Source organism: Rhinatrema bivittatum, chromosome 1 (assembly GCF_901001135.1).
Source record: "Rhinatrema bivittatum chromosome 1, aRhiBiv1.1, whole genome shotgun sequence".
Taxonomy (NCBI): Eukaryota; Metazoa; Chordata; class Amphibia; order Gymnophiona; family Rhinatrematidae; genus Rhinatrema; species Rhinatrema bivittatum.
In genome coordinates, this window is record NC_042615.1 from 47679095 (window position 1) to 47698270 (window position 19176).

General features: G+C 50.4%; 1 protein-coding gene across 3 annotated transcripts in view; it reads right to left on the reverse strand.

The window, feature by feature from the left end:
- SLC10A7 (solute carrier family 10 member 7) overlaps positions 1-19176 on the reverse strand; it is a 339519-nt gene that overhangs the window by 55121 nt on the left and 265222 nt on the right. The window contains exon 7 of one of the 3 annotated variants that reach the window (XM_029602751.1): positions 17715-18287. The exons of the other annotated variants lie outside the window; for them this stretch is intronic. Coding sequence (XP_029458611.1) covers positions 18270-18287 — 18 coding nt within the window. The 3' untranslated portion in view covers positions 17715-18269. Of the gene's footprint in view, positions 1-17714; positions 18288-19176 lie in introns of those variants that run through there. 3 annotated transcript variants of the gene reach the window in all.

The following is a 19176-nucleotide window of genomic DNA, read 5'->3' on the forward strand; positions in this document are numbered from 1 at the left end:
CACTCTTATGGAAATAGATGACATGGCTTACCTGGACTCGGTGAAACCCATGTACACAGGCAGCTGGGCGGGATGCTGAGTCCATCTGTCTACACTAAGGAAAAGGAGATTATCAGGTAAGTAATCTCAACATTTCCTGGCGTGTAGCCAGATGGACTCAGAACGAATGGGATGTACAAAAGCTTTACTCCCAGCCTGGGCGGGAGGCTGCCTGAGGACCATGTAGTACCGCCCTCGCAAATGCTGAGTCCTCCCTAGCCTGGACATCCAGACGGTAGAACCTGGAGAAGGTATGGAGGGAGGACCATGTCGCTGCTTTACATATTTCTGCAGGCGACAGCATCCTGGATTCCGCCCAGGATGCCGCTTGTGCTCTGGTAGAATGAGCCTTGACTCGTAGAGGCGGAGACTTCCCAGCCTCCACATAAGCTGCTCTGATAACTTCTTTAATCCAGCGGGCGATGGTGGGCCGCGAGGCTGCTTCACCTTGCTTCTTCCCGCTGTGCAGGATGAACATATGGTCCGTCTTTCGTAGTTCTTGTGTCACTTCCAGATATCTGGGCAGTAATCTGCCAATGTCGAGATGGCGCAATAAACGCCCTTCTTCAGATTTCTTCAAACCCGCCGTGGTAGGCAAGGATATGGTTTGGTTAAGATGAAACTGTGAAACCACTTTCGGTAGAAAGGAGGGAACCGTGCGAAGATGGATAGCCTCAGGAGTGATTCGGAGAAACGGATCCCGACAGGACAGTGCCTGTAGCTCTGATATGCGGCGTGCTGAACATACAGCCAGCAAAAACACCATCTTCAAGGTTAGAGAACGGAGAGATAGTCCCCGAAGGGGTCTGAAGGTGGATCCCGCGAGGAAATCCAAAACAAGGTTGAGGTTCCATAAGGGCACAGGCCACTTCAGTGGCGGACGAATATGCTTGACTCCTTGCAGGAAGCGAGAAACATCTGGGTGCTTGGCGATGGTCTTGCCATCCCTCCTGGGGCCATAGCAAGACAGCGCAGCCACCTGAACCTTGATAGAGCTGAGGGAGAGACCCTTCTGAAGCCCATCTTGCAGGAAATCCAACACAATAGGGATCGTGGTCACATGTGGATTGGTGCCATGAGTGTCGCACCATGCTTCAAATACTCTCCAGATCCTTACATAGGTGAGGGATGTGGAAAACTTGCGAGCTCGGAGGAGTGTATCTATCACAGACTCCGAGTAACCTCTTTTCTTCAGTCTAGCCCTCTCAATGGCCAGACCGTAAGAGAGAATTGAGCTGGATCCTCGTGGAGTATGGGACCTTGACGTAGAAGGTCCCGGAGAGGAGGCAGGGGAAGGGGCTCCCCTGCCAGTAGTCTTCTCATGTCCACGTACCAGGGTCTTCTTGGCCAGTCTGGTGCCACTAGAAGAACTAGGCCCCGGTGTTTCTGAATCTTGTGGATGATGGCACCCAGCAGAGGCCACGGAGGAAAGGCGTATAGCAGAGTCCCTGGAGGCCACGGCTGAACCATGGCATCGATTCCGTGGGAGAACGGATCGCGCTTGCGGCTGAAGTATCTGGGTACTTGAGCATTGGACTTGTCCGCCAGTAAATCCATGTCCGGAATCCCCCAGTGATCCACAATCATCTGGAAGGCTGTGGGTGACAGCTGCCACTCTCCCGGATTTAGACATTCTCTGCTGAGGAAGTCTGCCGTGGTGTTGTCCTTCCCGGCAATGTGGACGGCGGAGATGTCCTGAAGATTCGCCTCTGCCCAAACCATCAGTGGGGCGATCTCCAGAGATACTTGTCGGCTTCTGGTTCCGCCCTGACGGTTGATGTATGCCACCGTGGTGGCGTTGTCTGACATCACTCTGACTGCTCTGTTCTTCAGTTTGTGAGCAAATCGATGGCATGCCAATCGGACTGCCCGAGCCTCTAGACGGTTGATGTTCCACGCTGACTCTTCTCCGCGCCACCGCCCTTGTGCGGTGAGTCCTTCGCAGTGTGCTCCCCAGCCGCTCAGGCTGGCATCTGTGGTGAGCAGAGTCCACGTGGGAGAGGACATCCTCGACCCCTTTCTCATGTGGTCGGACTGCAGCCACCACCGTAACTGTGTCCTACCTCTGGCAGGCAGAGGTAGGTGCGTGGAATAGTTCCATAGACGGGGACTCCAGCGAGAGAGCAGGGAGTGTTGTAGAGGTCTCATATGGGCCCTTGCCCAAGGTACCACTTCCAGGGTGGATGCCATGAGACCGAGAACCTGCAGATAATCCCAAGCTATGGGCCGACTGGTTCCCATCAAGTACTGGATGCGTGTCTGAAGTTTCAACCTTCTCTTGGTAGTGAGACTGACTGTGTCTGCCTGCGTGTCGAACTGTACTCCCAGGTATTCCAGTGACTGGGAAGGCTGTAGGCAACTCTTGCTGAGGTTGATTACCCAGCCCAAGCTTTCCAGAAGGGCAATCACTCTGTCGGTTGTCCGATGGCTCTCTTCTCGTGATTTCGCCCTGATCAGCCAATCGTCTAGGTAGGGATGGACCAGAATTCCTTCCCGCCTGAGGGCCGCTGCTACCACGACAACCACCTTGGTGAAGGTCCGCGGTGACGTGGCCAATCCGAAGGGCAGAGCCCGGAATTGGAAGTGGCGACCCAGAACTTTGAAGCGTAGGTAGCGCTGATGATCCGGATGGATCAGGATATGCAGGTATGCCTCTGACAGGTCTAATGCCGTGAGGAATTCTCCTGGCTGTACTGCGGCCTTGACGGAGCGCAGAGTCTCCATGCGAAACCTCGGGACCCATAAGTATCGATTGACTGACTTGAGGTCCAGCACAGGCCGAAAGGTGCCCCCTTTCTTGGGTACCATGATATAAATGGAATAGTGTCCAGAATTCACTTCCCAGGCAGGTACTGGGATGATGGCTTTCAAGGACAGGAGCCTCGCCAGGGTAGCTTCCAATGCTGCCTTCTTGTGTATGGGACATGACGATTCCACAAACTTGTCCAGAGGGAGATGATGAAAGTCCAGATAATATCCCTCCCAGATAATGGCGAGGACCCACTGGTCCGACGTGATCTCGACCCATCTGGGGTAGAAGAGGGTTAACCTGCCCCCTATGGCTCCGTCCCCCAGATGAATCGGCGGATTCTCATTGGGATGCGCGGCCGGGACCTGAGCCCGGGCCTGCTCCCTTCTTGCGCTGCTTAGTCCAAAAGGACTGATTCCTGGCCTGAGGACGTGGTGCCTGGTAGCGACTCCTGTAAGGAACAAAGCGCTGTGAACTCCTGCCCCTGGAGGGCCTTGGAAAGGCGCGCTGGCCCCTTCTGAACCGATCTTCCGGCAGTCTAGGCACTGGAGAGGCACCCCATGTACTGGCCAGTTTATCAAGGTCGCTGCCAAATAGGAAAGAGCCCTTAAAGGGCAATCTGGTGAGGCGTGTCTTTGAAGGCGCATCAGCCGACCATCTCCGGATCCAGAGCTGCCTCCTGGCGGCTACGGAGGATGAGATCCCCTTAGCTGTTGTCCGGACTAGGTCTGATGCAGCATCCGTGAGGAACGAAAGAGCTGACTCCATGTCAGCTGCAGGAGCGTTGTTCCTAACCTGCGACAAACAGGCACGCGTCACCACTGTGCAGCAGGTCGCAATCCGCAAAGATAGAGCTGCCACCTCAAAGGTCTGCTTCAGAATGGCGTCCAGTCGCCGGTCATGAGGCTCCTTGAGGGCCGTCCAGTGCGCTTGACCACAGCGCTAATCAAGGCGTCCACCTGAGGGCACGCCAGCAGGTCCTGTATAGCCGGTGCCAATGGGTACATGCTCGTCAGGGCCCGGCCCCCTTTGAAGGAAGCCGCTGGTGCGGCCCATTCTAAATCTATCAGTTGTTGTGCTGCTTGCAAGAATGGAAAATGGTGGGCTGTAGGACGAAGACCTTCCAGCAGGGGGTTCTGCGCAGAGGGTACCGTAGCGCTGGGACCTGTAATATCCAACTCCGCCAGACACTGAGACACCAGGTCGGAGAGATCCTCCTTAGGGAAGAACCGCCTCATGGTTCTATATGGCTCAATCCCTGGGGGAAGTTCCCCTTCGTCCGGGAGTTCGGACTCATCCGGTGAAACCTCCTCGTCTGACTGATCTGGACTGTCCAGCGTCTGACTGATCTGGACTGTCCAGCGTCTGACTGTTCCTGGACCGCTCACGATAAGGGCGTGAGGGTCCAGGAACAGGATCCGCAGGAGCCGCCACCGCAGCGGCAGCCGCAGCAGTCGCAGCCACTGCAGGAACCGCAGCTACCGCAGGAACAACAGGAACAGCAGGGCCTGGACGAGAAGCCATTTGCATCTGTACAAAGGCATGAATCCCCTTAAAGAGATCCACCCAGGAAATGGAAGCAGCCTCTAATCGCCAGGGTACAAGATCCCCCGGGATTCCCGATTGGTCGAGACTGCCCGCTAAATCCGGGGTAGCCCCTGGGGAACTATCCGCAAATCGTGGCTGAGACTGGTCCTGGCCCGAGGGTCCCACGGCCTCCTCACATTGGGCACATAGGGAGTCTGGCTCTTCACTGTGCGTGGCTCTAAGCTGGCATGCAGAGCAGAGGCCAAGGGCTTTAATGCCTGAGGCAGGCGGCGCCGCCGCTGAAGACGCTGAGGTGTTCTGTTCCATGGAAAAGTATGCACTGAATGAGAAGCGGCAATAATATATGCTTAATACAACAGGCGCACAATAATAATAATATGCGGCAGCAATATGCGCTTAATACAACAGGCGCACAATAATAGTATGCGGCAGCAATATGTGCTTAATTCAACAGGTGCACAATAATAGTATGCGGCGGCAATATGCGCTTAATACAACAGGTGCACAATAATAGTATGCGGTGGCAATATGCGCTTAATACAACAGGCGCACAATAATAATAATAATATGCGGCAGCAATATGCGCTTAATACAACAGGTGCACAATAATAGTATGCGGCAGCAATATGCGCTTAATACAACAGGTGCACAATAATAGTATGCGGCGGCAATATGCGCTTAATATAACAGGCGCACAATAATAATAATAATATGCGGCAGCAATATGCGCTTAATACCACAGGCGCACAATAATAATAATATGCGGCAGCAATATGTGCTTAATACAACAGGCGCTTAACCATAATAATATGCCATATGTTCTCAGCAATAGGCGGCCATAAAAGCAGCTCAACTGTATGCAATATGCTCTCAGCAATATGCGGTTAGCCATACACGCTTAATGGCAGTCAATAGGCGGTCAGCAATACACGCTCAGTGGTATGCAATATGCACTCAGCAATATGCGGTTAGCAATACACTCTAAATAGCATGCTCTCAGCAATATGCAGTTAGCAATACACGCTCAATGGCATTCAATGTGCTCTCAGCAATATGCGGTTTAGCAATACACGCTCAATGGCATTCAATATGCTCTCAGCAATATGCGGTTTAGCAATACACGCTCAATGGCATTCAATATGCTCACAGCAAGAAGGCAATATACGCACAAGGAGGAATAGAGCTGCGCCTATTACGGGCGCTCAATACCTGAACAAGGCCCACAAAATGGCGCCCTCCACAGCGTGCCACGCCGCCGATCCTCTGTTCCTCGGAGACCAGAAATAAGAGATGTACGCCTTACCTGATCCTCGGCGCTTCCCGGCTGGAACCCGGGCGGTCTCTGGCTGCGGGGGGAGAGGGCAAGTACCTTCACCGCCGCGTTTGAGGATATGCACCCGCTGCCTCGTCCACGCCGGGACCGAGGCGCCTCGTATGCCTCACCCGAACCTCGCCCGGGGGCTATGTCCCTGCCATGATTCGGCCACCGGACCGAGGACTTAAACCTCCGGGGGATCACGGAAATCACCCCGGGAATCTCTACTGGGGGAGGGACCTTAGGGTATCACCGCAGGAGTGCGGGGCTCGATGGTTGTAGTTGAAAGAAAGTTTATTATTATGCCTTTTCTATATAAGAGTATTTATTATGATTAAGTCTTAAATACGGGATGCTTTTCTTTTTGTTTTTTCTTGGACTTGTCTTATTATCATACTTGTTCTATAGAAAGACAAGCCGTAAAGCCCGTTAAAACGGGCTACATCCCTCTGTCTCTCACCTCCCCCTCATTCTCTCTCCCCTCACTCTTCACCACCCCCCTCCCCCACCCACTCCTCTCCACCCTCCCTCTCCTCTCACTCAGTCCCCCCTCTCCCTCACTCCCTCCCACTCAGTCCCCCTCTCCCTCCCTCCCACTCACTCAGTCCCCCCTCTCCCTCCCACTCACTCAGTCCCCCTCTCCCTCCCTCCCACTCAGTCCCCCTCTCCCTCCCTCCCACTCAGTCCCTCCCTTCACCCACCTCCATTTCCTCCCGGCGCCGTAAGCGCGACTTCCCGCAACCCTCACCCGGCTCCATTAACTCCTCCCGCTCCTGCCGGCAGATCTCGGGGGGGGGGGGGGGGGGTGTCACTCCCGCTCGCGCGGCAGTGACCCCCCCCCCCCCCCCCCCCCCGAGATCTGCCGGCAGATCTGGGGAGGAGAAGTAGCGGCACCGCTGCTTCTCCTCCCGCTCCTGCCGGGGGGGGCGCGGGAGTGACACCCCCCCCCCCCCCCGAGATCTGCCGGCAGGAGCGGGAGGAGAAGCAGCGGCGCCGCGAGCGGTGCCGCTACTTCTCCTCCCGCTCCTGCCGGCAGATCTCGGGGGGGGGGGGGCGCGGGAGTGACACCCCCCCCCCCCCCCGAGATCTGCCGGCAGATCTGGGGAGGAGAAGCAGCGGCGCCGCTGCTTCTCCTCCCGCTCCTGCGGCCCCACCGCCATTTTTTTTTCCTGACCGACGTCCTTGCCCGCACATGTGCAGTAGAGCTGCGCTCTACTGCGCATTTGCGGGCCGTCGGTCACAGGCCATTTATAAGGTAGATATTTATTATGATCTGGTTTTTAGGTTTATTAAGTTATGAATTTTAGTTATTATATTGTGATTGTGAATTGCTTTGCTGCTGTTACACTCGGCAGACTGTGGGCTATTCCCGCAGCCCTCACCCTCCTGACCCTTCGTGCGGGCGTGCCGTGCTACTGCTGCCGATGCTTGCTGCCGCTCTCTCGCAGCACCGAGTCTTCTGCCGGCTCGCTGTGTGCGGACCAATGTCGACACTGCCTGTCTTCTGCGGTCTGGATGCTGCCGATATGTCCCTGCATCTAGGCGCGCACCTCTCTCGGATATTTAAAGGGCCCGCGGCCCTTCCTGATGTCATCAGCAGCTCTGCCCTATAAAAGGGCTCCTCAGATATTCCAGCCATGTCTCGGCAATAGGTCAAACTCCCACGAGTAGCTGATTGCCACTCTGTTCCTGCTCCTGCTTCGTTCCGGCGTCTGGCCTTCGATTCCTGGTTCCTGTTCCTGCATCTTTGGTGGTCCCGTGTCCTTGACTGGTTTTTCCTTGTCCGTCTTCTCTCCTTGCTGTCTCGCCTTGCGTTCTTCCCTCCGGATTGACTCTTCGGCTTTGGACCTTGGCTTGGACCCCGGCTTCATCTTCGTTTTGGATTCTTGGCTGACCTCGGACCTCCTTTTCACCTTGCTGGATAGCTGCCCCCCCTGATCTTGGTTTGTCCTCGTTTCTGCTGCCTGCCTCGACCTCAGCCCGAATTGACTTGTTTTCTTCTTGATGTCCTTCTACTTCCGCGATGGATCCTTTACCACCCAGAGGCCCGCGCCATAGTCCAACAGGCCCCGGCACCCAAGGGCTCAACCTGCGGGGAAATTAGGCTAGTACTGGTGAAGCTCCTGTTGGATCTCTGCTCCAGCCAGCTCTGCCTACCGATGGTGAGGACCTGCAGGGCTCCTCCCTGCGGGTAGCGCTAACATCACCTTGGCCCAAGGGTCCACATTTGGAACAGTTGTGTTGTATTTTAAGCTTATTGTATGCCATTTTGTGCTTGGTTTCCTATAAAAGCGGCCTATAAATCTGTAAATGAAATTAAATTTTCCCTGAAGGAGTTTTGCCTACTCGACTCATAGAATATGACAGCAGGTCCATCCAGTCTGCCCATCAACACCTCCTGCTCAGCTTTACAATCCCTCCCTCTCTCTCTGAGATCGTGAGCTGAAGTCATAACAGAGTGCACACATATGAACGGATATCTCACTTTTATCCAACAATCCTTGCTGCAGCAAAAAGAATAAAACTAAGATGACAGTTCAAAGTGAAAACAGTAAATGACTCCAAAAGTATTTTTGCTGGTTAGAACTAGCAAATCAAAACTACGAGTGACAAAAAAGGCAGATGCCAAATAAGTCAACAAGGGACTTAAAACTAGAAAAAAAAATGTTCTTGATGCCGTTTCCCTTTTAAACACAAAGGTAAAAGATATGGAAATAAAGGGATGCTTCTCTATAACCAGATAAGTGAATTAAGAGACACAGGTACATCAGAATTCAACTGCCGCTGTGCATACAAGTCCTCTAAATCCAGGGGTGCTCAAACCGGTCCTACGGGGCCCCCAGCCAGTCATGTTTTCAGGATATCCCTAATGAATATTGTGATGGCTCACCGTCCGTGAGGCTTCGAGCGCCGCTCTTCCGTCTCCAGTCCTGAGTCGCCACCAGTTGCCCCGGTCCCTGGAGTTCGATGTGTTCAGGTAACTCCCTGAGTCCGTGCCTCTGCTGGCCCTGGTTTTGCTGGGCTTCTGGGTTCCCTTCAGGCAGGGTTGGGGGTAAGCGGTCCCCCAAATCCCCAGAGACAACACAGAGAGAGGGATAGTTCCTTCAAAGCAGTTTAATAAGTAACAACTGGATGCATTACATGGGGTCTGTCCCCTCCCCCTCCAGCCCTCTGGTTCCCTTACAAGCAGTGCTAGTTCAGAGCAATCATTTACCCCCTCTGCTCAGCACTATTACAAGCCCCACCACCACAGGCCCCTTTAGAGTAAAGATTATACTTCACCCCTCCACCTGGATTACTCCGTATCCATCCATGAACTGGAGGACTCCTCTATCCCTGAACCTACCTCCATCTCCTCCTCCTCTGACTCCGAAGAGCTGGGTTTTTGTGGCCAGTTCCACCAAGGGGGCACGCCCTCTTCCTCCACCTCCATGGACTCATCAGTGTCTGCCTCATTAACGTCTATGCCTGCCACCTGTTCGCCTTCAGGCTTTCCTCCCCTGTCTGGTGCTGTTTCAGGGAAGCTGGGATTCGTAGTTCTTCTCCTCTTCCCCTGCGCCCCCTGCTGTCTGGCTCTGGTACTCCTGTTGCTCTTATGGTAGCTTGTCAGCTCCTGCCTGCGTCCGGGCTGCGCTACATCACAATATGCATGAGGAATATCTGCATACACAGGAGGTAGTGCATGCAAACAAATCTCATGCATATTCGTTAGGGGTATCCTGAAAAACTGACTGGCTGGGGGGCCCGTAGGACCGGTTTGAGCACCCTTGGACTAGTCTACAAGACCATTTGCTAGTGATCTTTGAGCGCATGCTTCATAGCCAGCGGAACAGAGAATGGAAGAAGTTCACCACTAATAACCAAGACCGTGAAATGCAGGGACTATCTAAAGTTACATGTTGTAGATGTCATTAGCAATGGCTAAGGTCACAACTCCAATATTAAATCAAAAAGAGCAAGAAAAGTCAGGTGAGGATGACCCAGCAAACAAACGACGACTATTCCAAGCAGTAGCCTAAGAAAGCTACCACACACACACACACACTCACACACACACACACACACAAAGATGATGCATTGGACATTACTCGTGTGGATGAGCTGACCTGTAAAGAGCACTTAATACACCGAAACTCACACACCACTAAAATCCATTAGCCACAACCAGCTCATCTACTTCTCTCTCTAAGGCTCTATTAAAAGTTAGTGGATTTAACCATTCAACTCTTCAGCTGATAGGCTCCAGCCACTATCTGCAGATAACTCAAGAGAATAAAACAAAGCACAAATATACATATTTTGCCATCTGGTATATCCTTTGGCAGGAATATTATGTTGAAATAAATATATGCCAATAATAAACTGTGCATTTTTTAAACATTTTTATTTATTTATGGACTTTAATATGCATAATACAACCATGTATTACATTTGTTATAGGAATAAAAAGGATAGTTATTGGTCACTATTCCCTTCAAAACAATGGGAAATAAAGGAAAATTAAAACCGGGCATTTTAATTAGCCTCATACTGGTCGTGACTCAAAAGAGGCAGTCTTTTCTGTTTGATGATTTACTGCGCAGAATATCCACTCTGTATTCTGCTCTGGGGGGGAGCAGAACTCCATGATGTTATTAGAGGGATGGTTACCCGCAAATTCTGCGACGTGCACATGGAAAGGAAGAACACAAACCATTGAGAATGGCTGATAAGGGCTGTGAGGCCCATCTAGGCTTCCCAGTTCCTTTCTGCAGACTCTACTTCCTCTCAACCAAGGATCCTCTGTGCTCACCCCAGGCATGTTTCCAATTCTGGGACTGTTTCTGTCTCCACCACCTCCACCGGGAGGCTGTTCCATGTACACACCACCCTTTTCGTGAAGAAACATTTTCTAATGATACTCTGAGTCTGCCCCCTTTGAGCCCTTCTATTGTAACTTCTTTTTCTAAAACGGGGGTTCCCAACTTTTATGGGAGTGCCCTTTTCAACCTCCAAAATTTTTGTGGACCTCCACATGCTTCTCTTCAATTTTTCCAAAATTTTTGTGGACCTCCACAAAATTTTTGTGGACCTCCACATGCTTCTCTTCAATTTTTGCATGCAGTTACATGCCATATATAGAAAAGTTATTAACAAAATAAATAATTATAATGTACAAAACGCATTAAATAATGCTTACGGATATAAACTGAATGCATACAATTGCAGAGCGCAGCAGTAAATGTGCAAGAATGTACTTGTATTCAGAACTTATGTAGTGTAATTAAGGCAGTCGCACAGCTGGATCTGCGTGGATCTGGAGTGACTGAGGGGAATGAACTGTCAGAGAGGAGAGAAACTGGCAAGGATGGACTGGTGGAAGGACAGAGAGAAAGACTGGTGGAGATGGACAACTGGAGAGAGAGAGAGAGAGAGGGAGAGAGACTGGCGAGGATGGACTGGTGGAGGGACAGAGAGACTGGAGGAGATGGATAACTGGAGATAGAGAGAGAGAGAGAAGGAGAGAGACTGGCGAGGATGGACAGGTGGAGGGACAGAGACAGACTGGAGGAGATGGACTGGAGGAGGGCGCGGGAGAGAGACTGGCAAGGGTGGACTGGAGGAGGGGGAGAGAGACTGGTGGAGGGAGGAGAGAGAGAGGAAGATGGATGGACCCGTGGAGAGAGACAGATAGACTGGTGAGGATGGACTGGTGGAGAGAGAGAAAGAGAGCGTCCGGTAGGGATGAACTTGTGGAGAGAGAGAGTGCAGGTGGAGGGAGAGAGGAGGACTGGTTGGAATGGTCTGTGGAACAGAGAGAGAGAGAGAATAGGAGACTGGTGGGAAAGGAGGAAGGAGGAATGTTTCAGACAAGCCCACATCACTAAAAGGGAGAGGTGGAGAGAAATTTGGTGAACATATTTCCCTCCCAACCTTCCCTAACATATTTTTCTTTTAAATAATAATAATATACTGTACATATATAGACATAAATGTATATCTATATATAATAAAATCACCAAGTTTGATCTTGGTGGGTTTATAATGATTTTATCCACACCTGTCTCTTACCAATTCCATACATGCAGAGACAGGAAACCCCTGGCCAGTTTTAACCGTCTAGTAAAACTGCCACTAAAATTATTCAAGAGCCTCAATCAATAAAAATTCTTCTATATGGGACTGAAGTCTGGGAACTCTACAGGATAGGACAGAATCCCAATATAAATATTTTATGCATAGAAAAGTTGGTTTACCTAACCAAATCATGTTTTCCACATGTAAAGTATGATTTATACACATAAACCATGTTTTCTGTGCATACAATATGTTAGCTTACAGGATCAAGAGGTAACAAATTATCTTGCGTGTTAAAAGCTGCATTGAATTTCAGTGCACAGTTTTAAGGCTCGGCTTTTTGCATCGGCTCCTCAGATGGTTAAGGGACACTCAAAATTTCAGTTTATTGAAGTTGGGTCCTGCTAAGTTATTGAAAGGACAAATATTGTCCCCAAAAACAGATAAGATCTTTAGGCGTTATCTTAGATGAAAATCTGTATACAGCAAGCAAGAATGAAAAAATAAATCTCTGTTCTGTTTGAGAGTCATTTTATACTGCAATCCAGTCACAACAAATGTGACACACTGTAGTTAATGCTTTCCTTGGAAGCAGATGTTATAGAAATATTAAGTGTTTAATAAGCTTTTGAAATATTTTATTTATTGCATGCATCAATAGGAAAAAAAATTCAGTATATACCTACAAAAAAAAATCCAAAGCATTCAATGTATCTGAAACATCAGTTAGCAACTTGTTGAAAATGTGCTATTTAAAGTCATGACAGTAAATCCCACAAATTAGCCAAGGATTTTGGCCTGCAGGCATGGTTTATCAGATCACAATCACACTCTGAGAGTGCAGAATCCCTGGGGGTAGGTCCCAAGGTGGCGGTGGCGTGATAGACAGCAGAGTAGTGGTAAATGGAATGCACTCTTGAGGGGAGAGAGAGGTGATTAGTGGAGCGCCTCAGGGGTCGGGTCCTGAGGCTGGGTTCTGTTCAGTCCCTTTCTGAGCGATATGGCAGAGGAGTTAGGGGGAAAAGTTCAGTGACGGATTTAGGATTGTGCTGCCCCTAGGCACTACTGGTGCTGTCGCTCGCCCCTCCCTGCCATCAGGTCAGGTAACAAGGAGCAGAGAAGGTCTAAGGCACAGGGTCCTGCAGCAGCTCAGGGGTAGATTCTGTGGTGAGAATTAGAAAATTCTGAAGCAAATGTTTTCATCTTTTATATTACACTACCAAAATAAAGTAGCATTTCCAGCCTTGCTTGTGTCTGCAGAATTTATTTTATGTTTCCTGGGTGAGGAAAAAGAACCTCGCGTATCGGTGCAGGGCTCGGAAAAAAAGAGAGAGTAAGAGAACCAGGGATGGGGAGAGGAGAGGAAGGAGGAGAAGGAATGGAATGAGGAGAAGGTAAGAAGACCAGAGATGGGGAAGGGAGATGCTGGGAGAGGGGAAAGGGAGGAAGCTGTAAGAGGGGGGATCAGCGGCTTAGGCGGGGAGACAGTAGGAAGGAAAGGATGTTCCAGGAGCTGGGAGATAAAATCTGATACAAAGGGAGGAGAGAGAGATCCCTACCATGGACCAGTCCTGCTCCCCTTTCAATCTCTTCCCCCCCCCCCCCTCTAACCTCCCACCCAATCTGACATACACACACAGTGACAATCCCTTCTCTCACACCAACAGGAACACTGCCCCTCTCCCATTCCCCTCTCTCTCCTGCTGAACCCCTCTCCAGGCTCCAGTCCTCACCCTCAATGATCCCTCTCGGACCCTTCTAACCTCCCCAAAATGATTTCCCTTTGCTCTGTCTGCTCCAAGCTTACCCCCTCCCCCCCAATGCCATCCCTGAATGATAAGAGAGGAGAGACTGGATTAGGGAGCAGAGTAGCTGTTCTTTAATCGGTTATGTCTGCTTCGGACTCACTCTCGCCTCTCTTGTTCCTGAATGACAGGAGGGGAAGGGCTGGATTAAGAAACACAGTGACTCTTCCTTGCTCTGCCCCAGCCTCAGCCCCTCCCCTCCTGTTCCCTGAACACTACCTGGGAGGGGAGGGGAGGGGCTGGAGAGGGAAGCAGAGGGTTGCTCTCTGCTGAGCCAGGTTCAGATCAGCTGGGAGGCAGTACATTTTTAAGCAGCCTGCCAGGAAGCTGACAGGTACATGGATGTGGGGTGATGGTGTTATTACCGGTCACTGGCCAGACCAATAGGCCAGGAGGGCCTAAATAGGGTGTGATTCCAAGTGAGACGCCTACTGGATTGGTGTGGATAGAAAGGGCAATGGCTGCACCTGGTAGTACTTGGCTTAGCTGTTGGAAAACTGAGCCATGGAGTTTTGAGTGACCGGGTATGATATTTGACTGGTAACTGTTGTGGATGGTATTAAAGCTGTGGCCCTGTTAATTTTCACTATCTACAATCATGAGAAATGTTTACTAAAAAAAAAAAAAAAATGAAAACAAAGGAAATGCTCCTCTTCCAGTTACCACTACGCATGTGGCCTAGGGTGCATGACTTTCTAGCTCTTTAAATGAGGCTGGAGCTTGGCTGTGGTGTGAGCAGTGAGGAGAAGCTTGGCAAGGCTAGAGATGAGGCTCACTGAGGGCCCCTGGTGGACGGAAGGCTGCACAACAGGCTGAACCAGGGCAGGGAGAGGCTGTGAAACAGGTGAAATCGTGACAGTACCCTCTCCCCTCCCCCCTTTAAGGCCCTCTCTCCTCCTGGGTCCCATTTGCCATGGGGATTATGGTCAGCTACTTGGATGCTCTGGACGGAAGTCAGAGGAGTCCGGATTTTCCTGGGAACTGAAGGTGCTGAGCACAGAGTCTCTCTGAAACAGTGCTCTGAGCTCAGAGTCTTTCTGTAACCATGGTCTTGGACCAGTGCTTTGTTGGCTTGAAGGTGCAGAATCAAGTTTCCAGATGTCAAGCCCCCTTGTGTGCGCTGGACATCCTGGACGGCGCCTCCCCTGGTTTTTTTGGATTGTCTGGAGCGGTTTTTCCCAGGAGTGGGGTCCTTCCAAAGTCTGAAGCATGAATGTGACCGGCAGGACTTCAGGTGAAGCTCCAATTCCCTCTGGCTGGAAAGGCAGTGGGGATTTGTGGAGGTCAGGAAAGGAGTCCTCACCTGGCAGGACGGTGGCACGAGACTTCCCTAACGGCAGCCTTGCGGTTACAGCGGGAAGAGGATTACAGTCAGTTTCTGAAGCTTGTATACTCAGAACAGAGCCAGCAAAGGTAACATGCTGCTTCCTGGGGAGCCGCGGCAGGTCTCCCCAGCAGCTGCTTCCCGGCAACTGGTGACTGCTCAGCTCTGGCTGAGTCACTCGGAGAATCTTTCGCCTGGGATCGGAGTGGGAGAACCGCAGGAGTACTGAAGGGACTGAGTTTGTCCTTACTGGTAAGGATTTCAAATTCAGCTGGCAGATTGTGTCTGAAGGCTCTGAGTTTCTCAAGGGAGCTGTGCAGGATTTTAAAACAGAAGTTATCTGTGCCGGTGCTACTTCTTTGTACTTGGACTTGTTGGCTCTGGGAGGTCTGTGGCTATAATGGGAGTTAGCCATCCTTTCCAGGGAGACCACACTGGATAATTTGGAGAGAGAGCTCCTGTACTGGCAGAATCTAGAATTTGCACGGCAGGCACCGGGTTAGCAACTGTGGGTTTCAGAAAACCCGGACTGGATCGGGAAGCAGGCTTTGCCTCTAAAGAGAGAAGTTTAGGATTTTGCTGGCTGCATTTTCTTGTGTCTGGGTGCTCCGTGATCTTCCTGGAAGCCGGCCTGCAGGCAGCACAAAACGGACAGGCTCTATCAGGAGGCATATACCCGGGGAATCACTGACATTTTCCACCAGGTAGAGTTAGTGGAGCCACACCCCAAACATTTAGGAAATAGTGGAGAAATCTTTGCCATGCATTTGCTGCATTCGCAATATGCTGGGGGTCTGAGGAGAACTTCTTAGTCTGGGATCCGGTTGGAGTGTAGCACAGCTGCTACAGGCATTAGCAGGGGCAGGATTAGTGGGCCAACACTTTGCACAGTCCCATATCTTAAAGTTGGGAAAATGACAAGCAATGCACACCAAGTGCGAGGGATTCAAAATCTAGCAGACAATACAGACAAAACATTGCACAGGGTCAGAAGTGCTTGGGGATACTGGGACTGAAACACCACAGGGAACGTCCATGGAAAAGTAATTAGAATTTGTATCTGATTCTGTATCTTGGCATGAAGCCTTCCCCCACTCCTGTGGAAGGTATGAGACCTCTTCGTACTGTCATGGGGTGCCGGGTTGGAGATGGGAATCACCCCTACAGATGCGGTGCAGGACTGCAAGGCTGGACAAAGGCTGGTCTCCTGCCTAGTCAGCCCCCGGGTTCTGGGGACCAGTAGGGCTTGGCTGCGGCGGCAGTACATCATGGCTGGAAGCTGGTCTCTTCTAGACTTGGCAGGAGCTGGATAAGCTGGACAAGGCTGGACAGGTTGGGCTTGCTGGCAAGCTGCACAAGACTGAACCTGAGGACTGAACACTGGAGCAGGAGATAGTGGAATATCTGTGTCCAGACACATGACTAGGCAGGACAAAAACAGGGACTGGGACTAGATACAGACACAGACTGGGAGAAGACAAGGCAAAGGCAAGGGAATGACTAGAAGGGACTGAACAGAGCAGAGCATGACAAGACCAGATAAGAACAAGCCTAGACAAGGCAGAGAAGGACAGGACCGGACAAGGACAACACAGAACAGAGAACACTGAGGTCCAAAGGCAGTGATACAGAAGGCCCCTTAGGCCACTAAGCATGAGGCCCAGAGGCCACTATGAGAGGAGGGGCCTGGATAGGACGCTGGGAAAGGCAGAAGGTAAAAGGGAGCCTGGAGACCACAAAGCAAAGAAAGGCCCAAGTAGGCCGCAGAGCAAGGTATAAGGTAAGAGCAGGTCCGGAGGCCTCAAGGCAAGGTAAGGCCAGAGTAGGCCACATACAAAGATGCAAGGCAAAAGAAGGCCCAGAGACCACAAGACAAGGAATCGGCCTAGACAGGCCGCAAGACAAGGTGCAAGGTACGAGAAGGCCTGGAAGCCACCAAGCATGGAGCAAGATAAAAGGCCAGGTCAGAGAACCAAGGGTGACTCCATGAAGAGGCACTGAAGTTCAGGCAAGGCAGGGTTAAATGGGGCTGGAGCTTGGGTGTAGTGTGAGCAACGAGGAGGAGCTTGGTAAGGCTTGAGGTGAGGCTCACTGAGGACCGCTAGTGGAAGGAAGGCTGCACAACAGGCTGAACCAGGGAACAGAGAGCCTGTGAAACAGGTGAAACCATGACAAGAAGACTTCATGTGTCAGCACGTAAAAGTGGTGACAGAAGCGCGCTTTAACACTTTCTATCTTATCTCCATACAAACACAAATTTAAAGATAAAGCACCGTTCACAATTTTGTGCAACAAACATATGCACCGGGTCTCAGGGTGTAGTGCTGAGTTTATAAAAGGGGGGTAGGCATGTTACTTATCGCCTCGTTGTTTTACTTTGGAGCCTTGGAGGTGTTGTAATTATGTCAGTGGCCTCTATCCATTTAATTCAATGAGCCAGAGGTTCTCCCCTTTTTGTAAAGTATTTATTATTTCATAGGGATGGGATCTGGGGGGGGGGGGTTGTCTCATTGTTGGACTTTGATCTGTACTGTGTCTCTGCTTATGAGATTTGACCTGTGTATCTTGCACCATCTTATCTCTTTCACTGTGTGCTTTGTATCATTCTGTTGCTCATTAAAGTTGTTTAAAAGGAAAAAAGAAAACATTTGCAGAGTAGGTGGCTACGCAGTGTCTGCTCAGTAAAGACCATTTTGTACGGAATGACTTGGGTGAGGAAAGAAGCACCCGGAAGGTCTTTGTACAAACTCTGCGTGCTATTTTACCTACATAAATGCCAGAAACAGAATGGACAAGTCTTGCATTTTGCACTATTCATTCATTTATTTTACCAAATTATCACCAGGAAAATTTCAAATTCATTTGAAACGTTTTCCATCTGCGGGCTTCAACATGATCATTGCCTTTGTTAAAACTACTTGTGCTTACATCAGAAGCCCTTGCGACCCCTCTGTTAACAAACCAACCAAAGGAAAGCAACGTACGGAAAAAAACCCCCAAACCCATAAACCTGAAGTTGCTTCTGGAACACGCAGAAGTGATAGAGAAGAGAATTCAGGCAATCACTACTCAAAGCACGGTCATTCCAAGAGCACGGGTTACAGCTGTGCTGTGCCAGGCAAAGCACGACTTCAAATGGTTTATGTCTCGTAGGCGCCAGGGAGAGAGTCGAAATCAGTCTACAAGTCAGGATGCACTCCGGGAACCACTTACATGGCGCAGTGGCATCACTTCGGCCCTCCAGCATGTCGGAGGGACCCAGAGAACGATACCAGCGTTAAAGCTTTTCTTCCAAGAAGCACATCTACGTTGCACTGCTGTCTTTTGTCTTTCTGCGGCTGGACCTTATATCTTCAACAGGAACATGAACTATGAATTATAAAACAGCTGGGGCTGCTAAGCAACTTCACTGTCTGATGAAGCAGACAGACCTCAGAGGGGACTCTTTGCCTGAACAAACACAAAATGTTCATCTCACTTTTACTAATTAAGCCTCACAAATATCCTTGTTCTAAACCACTTCGTAAAGTTAGCCGAGCACTAAGCAGGGCCATCCAACGCCGAACACTGTTCTTTTTGGAGCCAATGTCAAAGAACTGAATTGAAAAAAAAAAAAAAATACAACAAAAGATCCAAAATGTGTTTAACGCAGGCAGTAATGCAGTTCAGTATGTGTAGCCAACAAAGGAGACACCGTCTTCTCCATGTGAACTGCCCACTGTGTTTCACAATGCGTACCACGAAACAAACCTGAGAAGCTCCGCCCAGAACTGAAGGCGCCTCCATTCTGGGACACACGTGTGAGCCCGCGCATCCACGGGTGTGCAGGGATCTGGAAAAGCCCACCCCTCTCCCCCCTGAGATGACGTGCTCTGATCTAGTGTGGACGGGACACCATGCCCAAAAGTTATTAGGGACAGAAAAACGGAGCAATCTTATAAGCCTCCTTTTCCTTCAGAAAGTAGGTTAAGAAAATGACAAGCTTGCTTGTTTCTTTTTCACATAAAATATTGTTTTTTTTGTTTTGGTTTTTTTTTTTGCAGTGACAAAAGAGTAATCATGATTAAAGAGACTAAATAGCTTCACGTCATAAGGGACAGGCCAAGTCAGTGGTTTTAATTCTCTGCCTCCATGGAATTATAGTTCTCCTGCAACAAGCAGGGTTGATTTAGCTAATTCACCTTGCCACTGTAATGATCCTGGCAGCCAGGTTGCGCCCCCCCAACAGGGGTCTGCACGTAGCCACACTCTGCTCTGCTCTAGCCACCTTCTTCTTGGCTGCATGACTCAGCGAGCCCTGCCCTGAATAACCTTGCCTTTCCCTGCACTTGGTACCTCA